Source organism: Actinia tenebrosa, unplaced genomic scaffold, assembly GCF_029948245.1.
Source record: "Actinia tenebrosa isolate PJP-AT-01 unplaced genomic scaffold, QUT_ActTen_1.0 PGA_scaffold1__47_contigs__length_23844297, whole genome shotgun sequence".
Classification (NCBI taxonomy): Eukaryota; Metazoa; Cnidaria; class Anthozoa; order Actiniaria; family Actiniidae; genus Actinia; species Actinia tenebrosa.
The window spans coordinates 16,165,018-16,180,081 of record NW_028292578.1 but is presented as its reverse complement, the minus strand read 5'-3'; the positions used below and the strand labels follow the sequence as shown (position 1 = coordinate 16,180,081).

The 15,064-nt window shown below is 39.7% G+C and overlaps 1 protein-coding gene across 1 annotated transcript; it reads left to right on the top strand.

Annotated features, from left to right (window-relative positions):
- The first annotated feature begins 578 nt into the window (after positions 1–578).
- LOC116296883 (L-amino-acid oxidase) lies at positions 579–14,463 on the top strand. The gene is made up of 8 exons (XM_089032606.1): positions 579–716; positions 1,345–1,362; positions 1,752–1,934; positions 5,253–5,426; positions 11,467–11,509; positions 12,130–12,891; positions 13,149–13,343; positions 14,039–14,463. Exons 1-8 carry the CDS (start codon positions 665–667, stop codon positions 14,304–14,306), a joined length of 1,695 nt encoding a protein of 564 aa, XP_088888732.1. The 5' UTR covers positions 579–664; the 3' UTR covers positions 14,307–14,463.
- Positions 14,464–15,064: the final 601 nt, after the last annotated feature.

Here is a 15,064-nt window from a genome sequence, read left to right as displayed (position 1 = left end):
CCCAACACCGTTATCCCAAGTCTTGAGGGGGAAACGTGAATGTCAGCATAACTTTGAATACAAGTGATATTGAGGGCAGACACAGCTGGACTCGGCACTTATAACTAAACAAACAAGAAATCCACAAAAAGAACTGCAGCCGAGTAAACAGAGTTAAAAACCTTGAAATAAAGCAAATAGAACATCCCAGATGGCCGAGGGAAGAGACAAACCATTCTGACACCAAAATACAAACGATAAATGTTAGTTTAACTAGTGTTGAATGTACTGGCGTAATGTACTTTGTTTATCCTAACGGAATACGAAAGTAATGCAAGTGGAATACGTATATGATAGGACCGGGTGGGAGGGTAGTTGATTCTGGTCGAATTTTTTAAGAAAGAAATGAAAGGTCCCAATATTAGCGTAAAAACTTTTAGCCTTCTGAGCTAAGACTGGCGGATATAAGAGCCAATGTGTGTGAATCCTGAATAGTAAAAAGAACGTGGGGTGCACGTGATGCATGCTCTTGGAGGCTGATCAAACAAGGGAATACAACGCGGCATTCTCAATACTGACAAGAGCTGGATTGTGGTCATAAAATTTGACGTCTTTCGAAAAGACTGCGCAAACACTGGCTGGTTCAGTCCATTGTTCATCCTTTTCTCCATACAGAGAGACTTCCATGATGAAGCTAGCTTTCTTTCTTTGGTTTTGCTTCTTGTTTTGTGTCATTGGTAAGTCAGTACGGCCGACTAGAAACTGTAGTAATGCCTTTTCCTTTAGACTAGTTGTACGCATTAGTACGTGTTCTCTTGTCATACCCGCTTAAACTCGGCTTATACCTGGCCAGCTTTGTATTTTTCTTCCTCCATTGCACATTTTTCTTTGCTCGATCGTTCATTTCTGATTTTTATTACTGCCATGATATATGGTCATAATTGCAGAGCGGACACCGAGATATAACTGTTTTGTTTATGCCATCTATCGCGGGTCTTAGTGCCACAAGGAGAAAAACCAGAGACCGCAGAAAAACCCCACGAAGCACAAGAGAAAAGAAATCTCGTATCATAACGGGTCCAAAACAAAGCCCATAGTGTTGTATAATATAGTGTAGTATATAATCCAACTACTGCGGGTCTTTCCACAGGGGAGAAACAGAGGCCGCAGAGAGAAAACCCGCGAAGCACAGAAAATAAATCTTACATCATAACGGGCCTAAACCAAAGGCCATAGTTATGAATGCAGCGCATTAATCAAGCGCACACCCCCAAAACTCCGATAATATTATCTCGACTACCCATTGCATCTCATACATTATCTAAAGTGGCTAATTTTATTTACGATTCTTTATTTTCCCTTCAGGAGCATCCAACGACGGAGGTAGGTAACTTTTCTTCATTAAGCTAGTGCTCATAAGAAGACAGAACATGGAAAGATCTAAATCGGATTGTACGGTTTTATTGCTCTGTTCAATATTAACTGGAAATGATAGCATAATATGATAGCATAATATCATTAAATATCAAATGATGTGTTCGGGACTTCGTGAACTCAATTCGTATTCCGAACGCAGTCGGGTAATCTTCGTCAAGCTTCCGTGCAGGCGAGAAAAACTTGAGATTTGAGAAAGCCAGTTCGAAAAATGACGATCCTAACTATTGATAATAAAACTGTTTCTCGCATAGGCGGCGACCAAAGGAAGAGCCAAATAAACATTAACATACTTTAACAATTCTAATTCGTATTGAAAATCCTTTCCTTTTTTAAAGACTACAGGGACACGTTTTGTAACTTCAAAAATGATGGTGTTTATGCTGATCCGTACGATGGTTGCAAAGGCTTCATCCATTGTCACAACTATCACGCCGACTACAAGCTTTGTCCAGGGGGTCTTCTGTTTAACGCTAAAACAGGGATGTGTGATTGGCCAGGGAATGTCACGTGTCCTATAGGTAAAGAGGCCGTTTTTATAGAGCAAAGCCCATCCCTAACCACGCACCAACAACCGACGATATGCAGTTTTCATCAGTTTCGAATGATTTGTGCTAAAGCCGCGCGTCCACCCTTACTTATATGACTCTGTCATCTCTACATAAACCTGCAATGAACATTTCTTAATGCAATGCAATTGATCGCACAACATTGTAATGTATTATCACTCCGCGCACAATAATTTTTTTTTTTTGACAAATCAATTAGATAACCCCTCTACTCTTTGTAAAAAAGACAAGCTTTAGGCTTAACGATGTTGCGCGACAAGCTGAGCGATTTTATTGTCTAAGCAACAGTAAGGGGGACTCGCGATCGATGCCGTATATTTGCGGGTTTAACCCGCGGAATTAAGCACGCGGGTACAGCAGATTTACGGGATTTCCCGCGCGACAAGTCCCTTACTGCTGCTGTGTTGGGTACCGCAAACGGAGGTTAAAATATCCTTTAGAAGAGTGTATGGATTGTCAGTGCCTCGACAACCATGTTTCGACTACCTTTTTTTGCGTGTTCCAAAAGATGCGTATGCGTGTCCCCAAAAGATGTGTATGCGTGTCCCAAAAGATGTGCATGCGTGTCCCAAAAGACGTAGAATGTTAAGTATAAGGTTGTTAAATTGTTAAAGATATATGCATGAGTCATTTAAAAGATGTCTTAGAATGTTGAGTGTATGGTTGTTAAATTGTTAAGGACATACTGCGTGTGTCTTTTAAACAGCACTTCAGAATGTTGAGTATAAGGTTATCATATTGTTAAGGACTATTATTTCTTTTTTTTAAAGAAAATATACCCAAGAATAAGGATATTTCTTTTTTTTTAAGAAAAGAAATAATAGTCCTTAACAATATGATAACCTTATCTTTAACATTCTAAGACATCTTTTAAACAGCACATGCAGACATACTTAACAATATGATAACCTTATCTTTAACATTCTTAGGTGTCTTTTAAACGACTCATATAAGATATCTTTAACAATTTAACAACCATACGCTTAACATTCTAAGACATCTTTTAAACAGCACATGCAGCGGATATCTTTAACAATTTAACGACCTTATACTTAACGTTCTTAGGTGTCTTTTAAACAGCACATGCACATATATCTTTAACAATTTGACAACCATACACTCAACATTCTGAAGTGTCTTTTAAACAGCACATGCAGACATCCTTAACAATTTAACAACCTCATACTTAACATTCTGAGGTGTCTTTTAAACGACTCTACAGCGGATATCGCATAAAGTCCTTAACGCTTTCTTTTGCCCAACCGGCCATCGTCAAGAGCGCGCTGTTAACATTCTACGGGGGATATCGCATGAAGTCGTTCGGTTACGTACAGGGAATTAGGCTGTGAATTAAGAGGGGAGGCGATTCACCTCTACCTTAAGTTCGCTAAGCTTTACCTTGTATTTATCGCGAACATGCGCCTTAATAGCATCCTTTGGTAGCTTAGAACTAAATCCCGGGTTCGGATATAAACACGGCATGCGGCTGTGCGTTAGCAGGGGCGCCCTGTTTTAGGGCCCCCTTTAGCACAGCCAAGCCGCTCTTCTTTCGAAAGGGGTTCCTATCCTGCAACCTCCTTTGGAAGGGGTCTCTATTATTCTTGTTGTTTTGTTATTGTTAATCCCTAACAAACAACAAGAAAAATAAAGTCGTATTTTCGAACTCTTTGCACAAACCAAGACATCTATCGACATCCCTAGAAATATGGATCGACATCTTTTGGAATATGGATCGACATCCCTAGAAATATGGATCTACATCTTTTGGAATATGGATCGACATCCCTAGAAATATGGATCGACATCCCTAGAAATATGGATCTACATCTTTTGGGACATCTTTCGGCTACTCCATCTCCGGAATTCGAGAGCTTGGTTTTTTTGGTGGCTCTGGAATATATTTGTATACAACTTTGGGTTCTTGTCTGGCGGCCCAGACAAGCGCTCCAATACCCAAGACGGCGAATAGCACATTCCCAGCTATTTGCCAGTCTATTTTCGTGGATATCTCCTCTACTTCTTCGGACAAATCCTCTGCCTCGCCGGATAGGCTTTCCAAATCGCTGGTTGGCAGCTGTTTCTCCAGATCGCCTATGCGCAGCAGCAATTCTTCTTTCGTTTTCCGTAGGTTGTCGAGGACAATAGCAAAAGAATCCTGCACTTCCAGGAAATGCTTCTGCAGATCCGTGGTTGGTGGCTTTTCGGGTATTGCAACCTCTACGCCATTTTCTTTTTCTATCCTGCGTATTTTGGGTATTCCTATACCGTATTTCCTAGCTACCTTCTGCAGCCCCATACCATTCTTTCGGTCTTCCAAAAGGTCTGCGATCTCCTCTTCGGATAGTATCCTGGGTGTGGCCATATATATCTACAACCACATGTTTTTTGTGTCTAGACACCTATGGATCCATAGGGTATTCCATGGACAAACACTATGGATCCATATGGTAGATACCTGTTTGTCCACAGATATAGCATGTATTTGTACATAGCTACGGGTATAGCTGCATACATGCTGGGAAAACAGCGGACAATACAAATACTTTTGGAAATCTTGGAAGGTCTCTACCGAGCGCAAAAGACAATACGAGGAATTCGCCTACCGGGCTACGTAGCGACTTTGGCACAACTACCACGGCGTCGATAGGGGAACGGATCGTTCCTCTCCCATCTTTTGGGAACACGCATACACTCTTTTGGGACACAGAAAAAGGCACTGACAATCCATACACTCTTCTAAGGCTGTGAATAAGAGGGGAGGCGATTCACCTCCCTTCTAACTAAGCCTTTTCTTGTATTTATCGCGGACAATTTAACAACCATACACTCAACATTCTAAGACATCTTTTAAATGACTCATGCATATATCTTTAACAATTTAACAACCTTATACTTAACATTCTACGTCTTTTGGGACACGCATGCACATCTTTTGGGACACGCATACACATCTTTTGGGGACACGCATACGCATCTTTTGGAACACGCAAAAAAAGATAGTCGAAACATGGTTGTCGAGGCACTGACAATCCATACACTCTTCTAAAGGATATTTTAACCTCCGTTTGCGGTACCCAACACAGCAGCAGTAAGGGACTTGTCGCGCGGGAAATCCCGTAAATCTGCTGTACCCGCGTGCTTAATTCCGCGGGTTAAACCCGCAAATATACGGCATCGATCGCGAGTCCCCCTTACTGCTGCTGTCTACATTAATGTTCTTTATTTATCCAAGCAGCGCAACTCACACACCGTTCCTCCTTTGTTTTCTAGGTGTTCTAGACTGTGAAGTGGGCATAGTCGGTGGTGGAATATCAGGTCTCTACATGGCCTATATGTTGTTGAAGACCAAAAAAGAGAGTAAAGTTTGTATCTTCGAGAAAGACCCAAACCTTGGAGGAAGGATTCGTGACTATCACTTTAAACAGGCTCCAAAAGTGGATATTGGTAAAGTATAGAGTTTTGTAAGCGTTTAGAGAAGATAGTGCTCTAGATAAGTGGGGCGTGTGCTAGAAGAATGGAAACTGATAAAGAACCCTAATTCCCCGGGGGGGTACTACCACCCCAACTTGGGTAGGGGTGTGCCGCCAGGACCTCAAAACCATGACCCTATCCCAGACCTAAAACTTTGATTTTACATACCCTACCCCAGACTGAAACTAAGAATTGTACACCCTATCCCAGACCATAAGACGGAAAAGACGGTTTTTCAATAGATTGCAATCAATATTTACAAACGTTTTTATTGTTTTTGTGCAGGCAGAAAGCGTAGCCTATTCACAAGACAAAAATGACCAAATCGTTAACTCTATCCCAGACTAAAATGATACCCTATCCCAGACAAAATGTCAAAAAATGATACCCTACCCCAGACCCAAAAGCCGAAAAACCATACTCTATAGAGCGGAACGTATCCCTATAGCAAATATAGGGGAGTACCCCCCCCCCCCCCCCCGGGTGTACTTGCAGTCCAGGTGTATGACATAATATAGTATTAGTGTAGTATACTTACAGTCCAGGTGTATGATATGACATGGTATTAGTGTGGTATACTTGCAGTCCAGGTGTATGATATGACATGGTATTAGTGTGGTATACTTGCAGTCCAGGTGCATGATATGACATGGTATTAGTGTGTTATACTTGCAGTCCAGGTGTATAATATAACATGGAATTAGTGTCGTATACTTGCTGTCCAGTTGTATGATATGACATGGTATTAGTGTGGTATACTTATAGTTTAGGTGTATGATATGACATGGTATTAGTGTAGTATACTTGCAGTCCAGGTGTATGATATGACATAGCATTAGTGTAGTATACTTACAGTCCAGGTGTATGATATGACATGGTATAAGTGTGGTATACTTGCAGTCCAGGTGTATGATATGACATGGTATTAGTGTGGTATACTTGCAGTCCAGGTGCATGATATGACATGTTATTAGTGTGGTATACTTGCAGTCCAGGTGTATAATATGACATGGTATTAGTGTAGTATACTTACAGTCCAGGTGTATGATATGACATGGTATAAGTGTGGTATACTTGCAGTCCAGGTGTATGATATGACATGGTATTAGTGTGGTATACTTGCAGTCCAGGTGCATGATATGACATGGTATTAGTGTGGTATACTTGCAGTCCAGTTGTATAATATGACATGGTATTAGTGTCGTATACTTTCAGTCTAGGTGTATTATATGACATATGTAACCGGCGGCAAGGCGCTCAGCTATGAATCAGATTGCAAGTGGTTTTGACAAAAGAATTCATTGAAGAATTCACACAACTTTACAATACATGAAAAAAAACGGGAACGAGATTACAGGATATCTCTAATGAAAACAAGAAAAATATTTACAATGAGATAAAATAAATTTGTAGCTTATCTAAATAGCTAAAAAGTTATGAATAAAATACAGTTTTGCTAGATATAAATAGAAACGGAAATACGTAAATTACGTCACAGGTAATTTGAATATTGCATACTGATTACCAGTGTTTACAATACGCGAGTGAAAATTACTAGGTTGCAAAGTTTAATGTACAAGTCGGTAAACCGTTTAAAATGAACTAAACCAATGGAAAAAGCAATAGGAAAAATTGACTAGAGGTTAACTATGGCTTTAAGTAAGTATTTTAACCTTTGTTTATGACCAACTAAGAATTACACGGTTTACTGAACACGCGGTCGCGACAATGACCTTGAGTGTAGAGTTTAAGTAGCGAACAAATTAAAGGTTGGAAAGAAAAGGTCTTTTATCCCGCAGTTAAGGCTATTTATCGTAGTAAAAAGGTTAAACAAGCGAGTAAGGCGGTAGCGATCCTATAGTAAACGTTTTAAAGAGTTTAAAAGACAAGATACACTCAGCGTGATTACTAAATTACTACTGCGTGAATAACTTTGTACTAAATTACGCGCTAATGCGACTAGAATTACTACAACATGAAACGAATGCTTAACAAATATGTAGAAAATCTAAGCTATAAAATATAACGACTAGTTAACGATATTAACATAGATTTGTCCTAAATCTATCCTAGGTATAAGTGTAAAAGGCTTCAAAGATTCATACCTTTACATCGTAGAGAATTCCTTGTCTTGATATGTGCAACGTCTTCAAGAACTTTTACTACACTGATTTAAGCTTAGTTTGGGCCTATTTTTATGGAAAAACCTGCATTCTTAAGACCTTACACATCCTACGCAATGTTGCACGCCCTAGGCGCAAACAGGATGTCCCAAACACGAACTTACGTAAGCAAGCGCCAAACCTAGGCATGACTCACTGTAATGTAATTACGTACGGAAATTATTTCTTGCTTACGCATTTTCCACGCAAACAGTTAACTAAAGAATTACATTCCTATGTGTACACGAGGCATTCCTAATTAAAAATATAGATTTATGACTAAATAATTACTGTCCAAAATAGTGTCTTTTGACTCTGTCACACATAGTACTAGAGTGGTATACTTGTAGTCCAGGTGTATAATATGACATGGTATTAGTGCGGTATACTTGTAGTCCAGGTGCATGATATGACATGGTATTAGTGTGGTATACTTGTAGTCCAGGTGTATAATTAGACATGTTATTAGTGTGGTATACTTCCAGTCCAGGTGTATAACATGACATGGTATTAGTGTGGTATACTTGTAGTCCAGTTGCATGATATGACATGGTATTAGTTAGGTATACTTGTAGTCCAGGTGTATAATATGACATGGTATTAGTGTAGTATACTTACAGTCCAGGTGTATGATATGACATGGTATAAGTGTGATATACTTGCAGTCCAGGTGTATGATATGACATGGTATTAGTGTGGTATACTTGCAGTCCAGGTGCATGATATGACATGTTATTAGTGTGGTATACTTGCAGTCCAGTTGTATAATATGACATGGTATTAGTGTAGTATACTTACAGTCCAGGTGTATGATATGACATGGTATAAGTGTGGTATACTTGCAGTCCAGGTGTATGATATGACATGGTATTAGTGTGGTATACTTGCAGTCCAGGTGTATGATATGACATGGTATTAGTGTGGTATACTTGCAGTCCAGTTGTATAATATGACATGGTATTAGTGTCGTATACTTTCAGTCTAGGTGTATTATATGACATAGTACTAGAGTGGTATACTTGTAGTCCAGGTGTATAATATGACATGGTATTAGTGCGGTATACTTGTAGTCCAGGTGCATGATATGACATGGTATTAGTGTGGTATACTTGCAGTCCAGGTGCATGATATGACATGGTATTAGTGTGGTATACTTGCAGTCCAGGTGTATAATTAGACATGTTATTAGTGTGGTATACTTCCAGTCCAGGTGTATGATATGACATGGTATTAGTGTAATATACTTGTAGTCCAGGTGTATGATATGACATGGTATAAGTGTGGTATACTTGCAGTCCAGGTGTATGATATGACATGGTATTAGTGTGGTATACTTGCAGTCCAGGTGCATGATATGACATGGTATTAGTGCGGTATACTTGTAGTCCAGGTGCATGATATGACATGGTATTAGTGTGGTATACTTGCAGTCCAGGTGCATGATATGACATGGTATTAGTGTGGTATACTTGTAGTCCAGGTGTATAATTAGACATGTTATTAGTGTGGTATACTTGCAGTCCAGGTGTATAATATGACATGGTATTAGTGTGGTATACTTGTAGTCCAGTTGCATGATATGACATGGTATTAGTTAGGTATACTTGTAGTCCAGGTGTATAATATGACATGGTATTAGTGTGGTATACTTGCAGTCCAGGTGTATGATATGACATGGTATTAGTGTGGTATACTTGTAGTCCAGGTGTATGATATGACATGGTATTAGTGTAGTATACTTGCAGTCCAGGTGTATGATATGACATAGTATTAGTGTAGTATACTTTCAGTCCAGGTGTATGATATAACATGGTATTAGTGTGGTATACTTGTAGTCCAGGTGTATGATATGACATGGTATTAGTGTGGTATACTTGCAGTCCAGGTGTGTGATATAACATGATATTAGTGTGGTATACTTGCAGTCCAGGTGTATAATATAACATGGTATTAGTGAGGTATACTTGTAGTCCAGGTGTATGATATGACATGGTATTAGTGTGGTATACTTGCAGTCCAGGTGTATGATATGACATGGTATTAGTGTGGTATACTTGCAGTCCAGGTGTATAATATGACATGGTATTAGTGTGGTATACTTGCAGTCCAGGTGTATAATATGACATGTTATTAGTGTCGCATACTTGCAGTCTAGGTGTATTATATGACATAGTATTAGGGTGGTATACTTGTAGTCCAGGTGTATAATATGACATGGTATTAATGTGGTATACTTGCAGTCCAGGTTTATGATATGACATGGTATTAGTGTGGTATACTTGCAGTCCAGGTGCATGATATGACATGGTATTAGTGTGGTATACTTGTAGTCCAGGTGTATAATATGACATGGTATTAGTGTGGTATACTTGCAGTCCAGGTGTATAATATGACATAGTATTAGTGAAGTATACTTGCAGTCCAGGTGTATGATATAACATGGTATTAGTGTGGCATACTTGCAGTCTAGGTGTATGATATGACATGGTTTTAGTGTAGTATACTTGCAGTCCAGGTGTATGATATGACATAGTATTAGTGTAGTATACTTACAGTCCAGGTGTATGATATGACATGTTATTAGTGTCGCATACTTGCAGTCTAGGTGTATTATATGACATAGTATTAGAGTGGTATACTTGTAGTCCAGGTGTATAATATGACATGGTATTAGTGTGGTATACTTACAGTCCAGGTTTATGATATGACATGGTATTAGTGTGGTATACTTGCAGTCCAGGTGCATGATATGACATGGTATTAGTGTGGTATACTTGTAGTCCAGGTGTATAATATGACATGGTATTAGTGTGGTATACTTGCAGTCCAGGTGTATAATATGACATGGTATAAGTGTGGTATACTTGCAGTCCAGTTGCATGATATGACATAGTATTAGTGTGGTATACTTGCAGTCCAGGTGTATAATATAACATGGTATAAGTGTGGTATACTTGCCCGTGGGGGGGAGTATACTACCACCCCAACTTGGGTAGGGATGTGCTGCCAGGACCTCAAAACCATGATCCTATCCCAGACCTAAAACTTTGATTTTACATACCCTACCCCAGACTGAAACTTAGAATTGTACACTCTATCCCAGACTCTAAGACGGAAAAGACGGTTTTTCAATAGATTGCAATCAATATTTACAAACGTTTTTATTGTTTTTGTGCCGGCAGAAAGCGTAGCCTATTCGCCAGACAAAAATGACCAAATCGTTAACCCTATTCCAGACAAAAATGATACCCTATCCCAGACAAAATGTCAAAAAATGATACCCTACCCTAAACCCAAAAGCCGAAAAACCATACCCTATAGGGCGGCACATACCCGTATAGCAAATATAGGGGAGTACCCCCCCGGGCCTAATTCTCGACTTTCACATCCCCACATCTCATCTTTAGGGGGTAACCAGAGGTAAAAACCCACTTATTTTGCTGAAGGCTGATCAGACAATGTTGAAAATAATTTGTTTGGTATCCAAAGATAAAATGATGAAGTAAAAAACAGAAAAAGATAGAAGCTTGAAGACGTTTGAGGTAAATTTTAAACATTTTTTCGTAAGTCAATACATTTTCTGTAAGACCAAAACTCTTCATGATCTGTACACGCAAAAATAACTTGGAATAAACTGATAATCAGTATTGTACAGATAAGAGCAGGTATAGTATAAATTCAATTAAAACTTTCAATTTGGGACAGTTTTTTGATTGGCTACCCCCAAAAAACGGAAGGCATTATGGGGATGTGAAAGTCGAGAATAGCAGGAATATCAATTCTACCATTTCTAATAACTTTTAATCCATATCGTACGGAAGTCAGTTATGTCTTATGTTTTTCCATTTCAGGACTTGGAGCTTGGAGGATTGACAAACTACACTTCATTATGATGTAACTATGTTCGAATCGAATTATATTTATTAACTATTAACTTTAACCCTACTTAGTCTTTATACCAAAATGCGCACATTGTATATTAGCCATTTCGATCGAGGTTGGAAAAAAACTGGGCCCAGTTGGCATTCAAGTGCATTTTGGGACTGTTTTAGGGGACAAAATAGACGCCATCTTGTATAAATCAGTCCCACAATGCTATGCGATGCCCACTCGGCCCAGTTTTCCCTCGACCTCGGAATGGCTTATATATTTAGCGTCATATTTAGCTGGGTTCCAGGTGACAAAAGAATCCCAATTCTAACGTTTTCAGGTGTAATGATGATGACGAAATAATGACATGGATGTGCGATCGTCGCGACTCCAAAATATGTTTTTGCTTGCTTTTGATTGGTTAAGTTCTGAGTAGAAGCAACTTGAAAAAATTAATAAATCGTCCTTGTTTTAAAAAAAGTGGCGCTTAATAGCCAGTGGAGTGGCTAACAAAGCCGTGACCCTCGGCATTTCCATAATCGAATTGGTATGAATTTTGCGTAGGGAGGAAAACAAGTGAATTGGAGAAAACTCTCCACTATTTGAATGTCAAGGTTTTAAGGTCAATTTTTTGTTGTTGATAGTGACCTCTTGAAAGAACTCGGAATTACCCACAGAGAATGGAGTTTCGTGGAGCCAAGCTTGATTGAATCACGAGGAGTCAAGGCAAACAATCATGAAGCCATAAAACAGGCCTATCCAACATTGCGCGCTCATCCTCTGTTCGGCAGGATGACCAGCAGTCAACTTCTAAGTCATGCCTGCAAACCAGAACACATTGCAAATGTAGACAGCTACGCAACCGTTGATACATACTTCTCAAACATCCTCATACCAGAAGCAGCTGAATACCTCTCGGAGTTGTACGGCTATAAGGGTGACTACACTGATTTCATCGCTCCAAAATCGTATATGGAATTCACCGAGATGTCGATGAAGCTATCCGACAAATACATACGACCGACAGGAGGAATGTCAACGATTATTTCGACCCTTAAAAACAAAGTCGAGGCGATGGGAGGGAAAATATTCACCAGTACTGGAATAAGATCTCTTTTTAAAGATGGAGCCAACTTTGTCTTGATAACACCAAAATTAAGGGTGAATTCCAGGAAGATTATTGTGGCTACACCACCGGTACAATTTAGAGCAATCAATGGATCAACAGCCAAGAGAATCCAAGACACCCCCCAGTTTGATTCCATCCAGCCTATACCCGCATTCAAAGGTGCGGCTGTGTATTCCAACGCCTGGTGGGAAAAGATCAGAGTTGCAGGATCGCCTGTCTTACCTGGACAGAAGTTCATTTCTTACAGTAACTGCCTTGGAATAAGCATGGCGCACAGGTAACTAATCTTTTTCATGGGTAAAGTACCTTAGAACATGACTAAATAGAGTTGCGCGCGGATCTAGGAAGGCTCGGATCGATCGACATCGCAGCCCTCTTTCTCCTCAAGAAGTGTCTCAAGATGCGCAAAATAATATATCTTCGATGGTAAAATTTAAGAATGGCGGAGAAAAACGGATTTAGACATTCTTAACTAACTTTCCCACATAAGTATTTGGCTATTTTTCACTTTGACAAATCGTTTATCTATCTCAGAGGCAAGGGTACAAATGGCGAAGGAGTCTTGCACACCATGTACTCAGACGGAGCTTGCAGCCGAAGATGGGCGGACATCGCTAACTTGAAGAAGAACTTCCTCAACGCTGAAGTTCACAGAGCACTGGAAAAGAAGTACGGAACGAAAATTCCTACACCCTTGGAGACTGCATACCAATACTGGGATTCCGCTTGGTAAGAGTTTACTGGAAAGTTTTCTTGTAACTTAGCCGTTAGATAGTCTATAATACTGACAGAATGAACTTGCATGACTGGGGTCGCACGCATCGGCGCTAATTATTATAACTCACTGAAGGTGAGTACGTAGCCCTGACCAGACATCGAAGAAACATTTGTAATTAACGCCAAACTTTATCCAACTCTGAAACAACCTCTGGGTTGATCTAGGTCAGGGCACGACTAACTCACAGATCGAACCCTGAAACAAGCCATAGGCTGATCTAAGTCAGGGCACGACTAACTCAACAGATCAAATCCTTGAACAACCTCTGGGCTGACATAAGTCAGGTACGGCTAATTTACAGATCGAATTGGACTTAGTGTGTAAGCAAGGACAACCGGAAAATCAAGAGAAAATCCCTCAAATGAAGAGAGAGACCTGGCAAGGAAACTCTACTCGCATGTGTTGTGTGCTCACGCGCAGTATTTGTCTTTGAAGCAAAGTTTGAATCCGAGAATCAAAAAACGCTTTAAAATCATGTAGTTCTGGAAACAAATGCTGCTTACGTTTCTCTTCACTCTGAAGATCATGACTGACAATCATTCATCTTCAGAATGCAAAGCCAAAAAGCTGCAGGTCGAACGTTGTCCTAGTCCACATTATTTTAACCTTTCTTGGAGTAACATCGTCATGTTGAACATCTCTGCAGGCATTTCCAAAAGCCCGGTACCCCTTATTCCATGGTGGACATCAGTAACTGGGCCAAGCGACCATTCCCAGGAGAGAACATCTTCGTCGTAGGCGAAGCTTTTCATCCGTACCGAGGTTGGTGTGAGGGATCTATCGAGTCGTCCCAGAACGCTCTGAAAGATGGCTGGGGTATCCACATCGGTGTGACAGCCAGAGCGGAGGGAAGGACTGCTCAGAAGGAAGAGCTAAGCCAACTTATCAGGTCCAAATCGATGGCTCGAGCGTGAAAAGACCGTAAGGTTACATAGAAGAACCACAATCATGAATGCTAAATAAAAACCTCCATGACTTAGACATGGTATAAGAGAAAGATTATATAGTATCTGCAAACAATGTAATGTTACATCTCCGTAAATAAAAAAATGGTGGTTTTCGTTCTAATAACATTGGTTATCGTATTTATTTTAATTTGGTTATGGGGCAAAATGGTTGACGTTTGAAGGCTAATGGTTCACTAGATATATAGATGGGTATAGGTGCGCGAGCCTTTGGCCTTCTACAGCCCCGTTTACACTAGCGATTTTTTTTTGCGATTTTTGCTGCGATTTTTTTGCGATTTTGTTCATATAATGAATAATGGTGAAGAATCTACTGGTAAATTTTTTTTTCAGGATACCAAGATTTTCCATAGACGAATGTCTCTTTTGAAGGATGAGACAAAAGATTTCATATTTCCGAAAATTGCCACAAAAATCGCAGCAAAAATCGCCAGTGTAAACGGGGCTTACCTTTCTATCAATACCCTGAGTCGAGATATTAATATACATGAGCATACACTTAATCAATTTGGTATCACCATCTTCTTATAATTTTTAAGATATTTTTTGGTTCTTTCCTGTATGGGGTTTTCTTCAACTGAGTTACTTCTCCCTTTGCAAAAATCTATTTCCGAGTTTTTTTAAGTTAGTGAGGACAACGGGCAGGTGTTTTAGGCGAACAACTAAAGCATATTTTAAAAAATCAATAGTACTAGCTAGTATAGTAG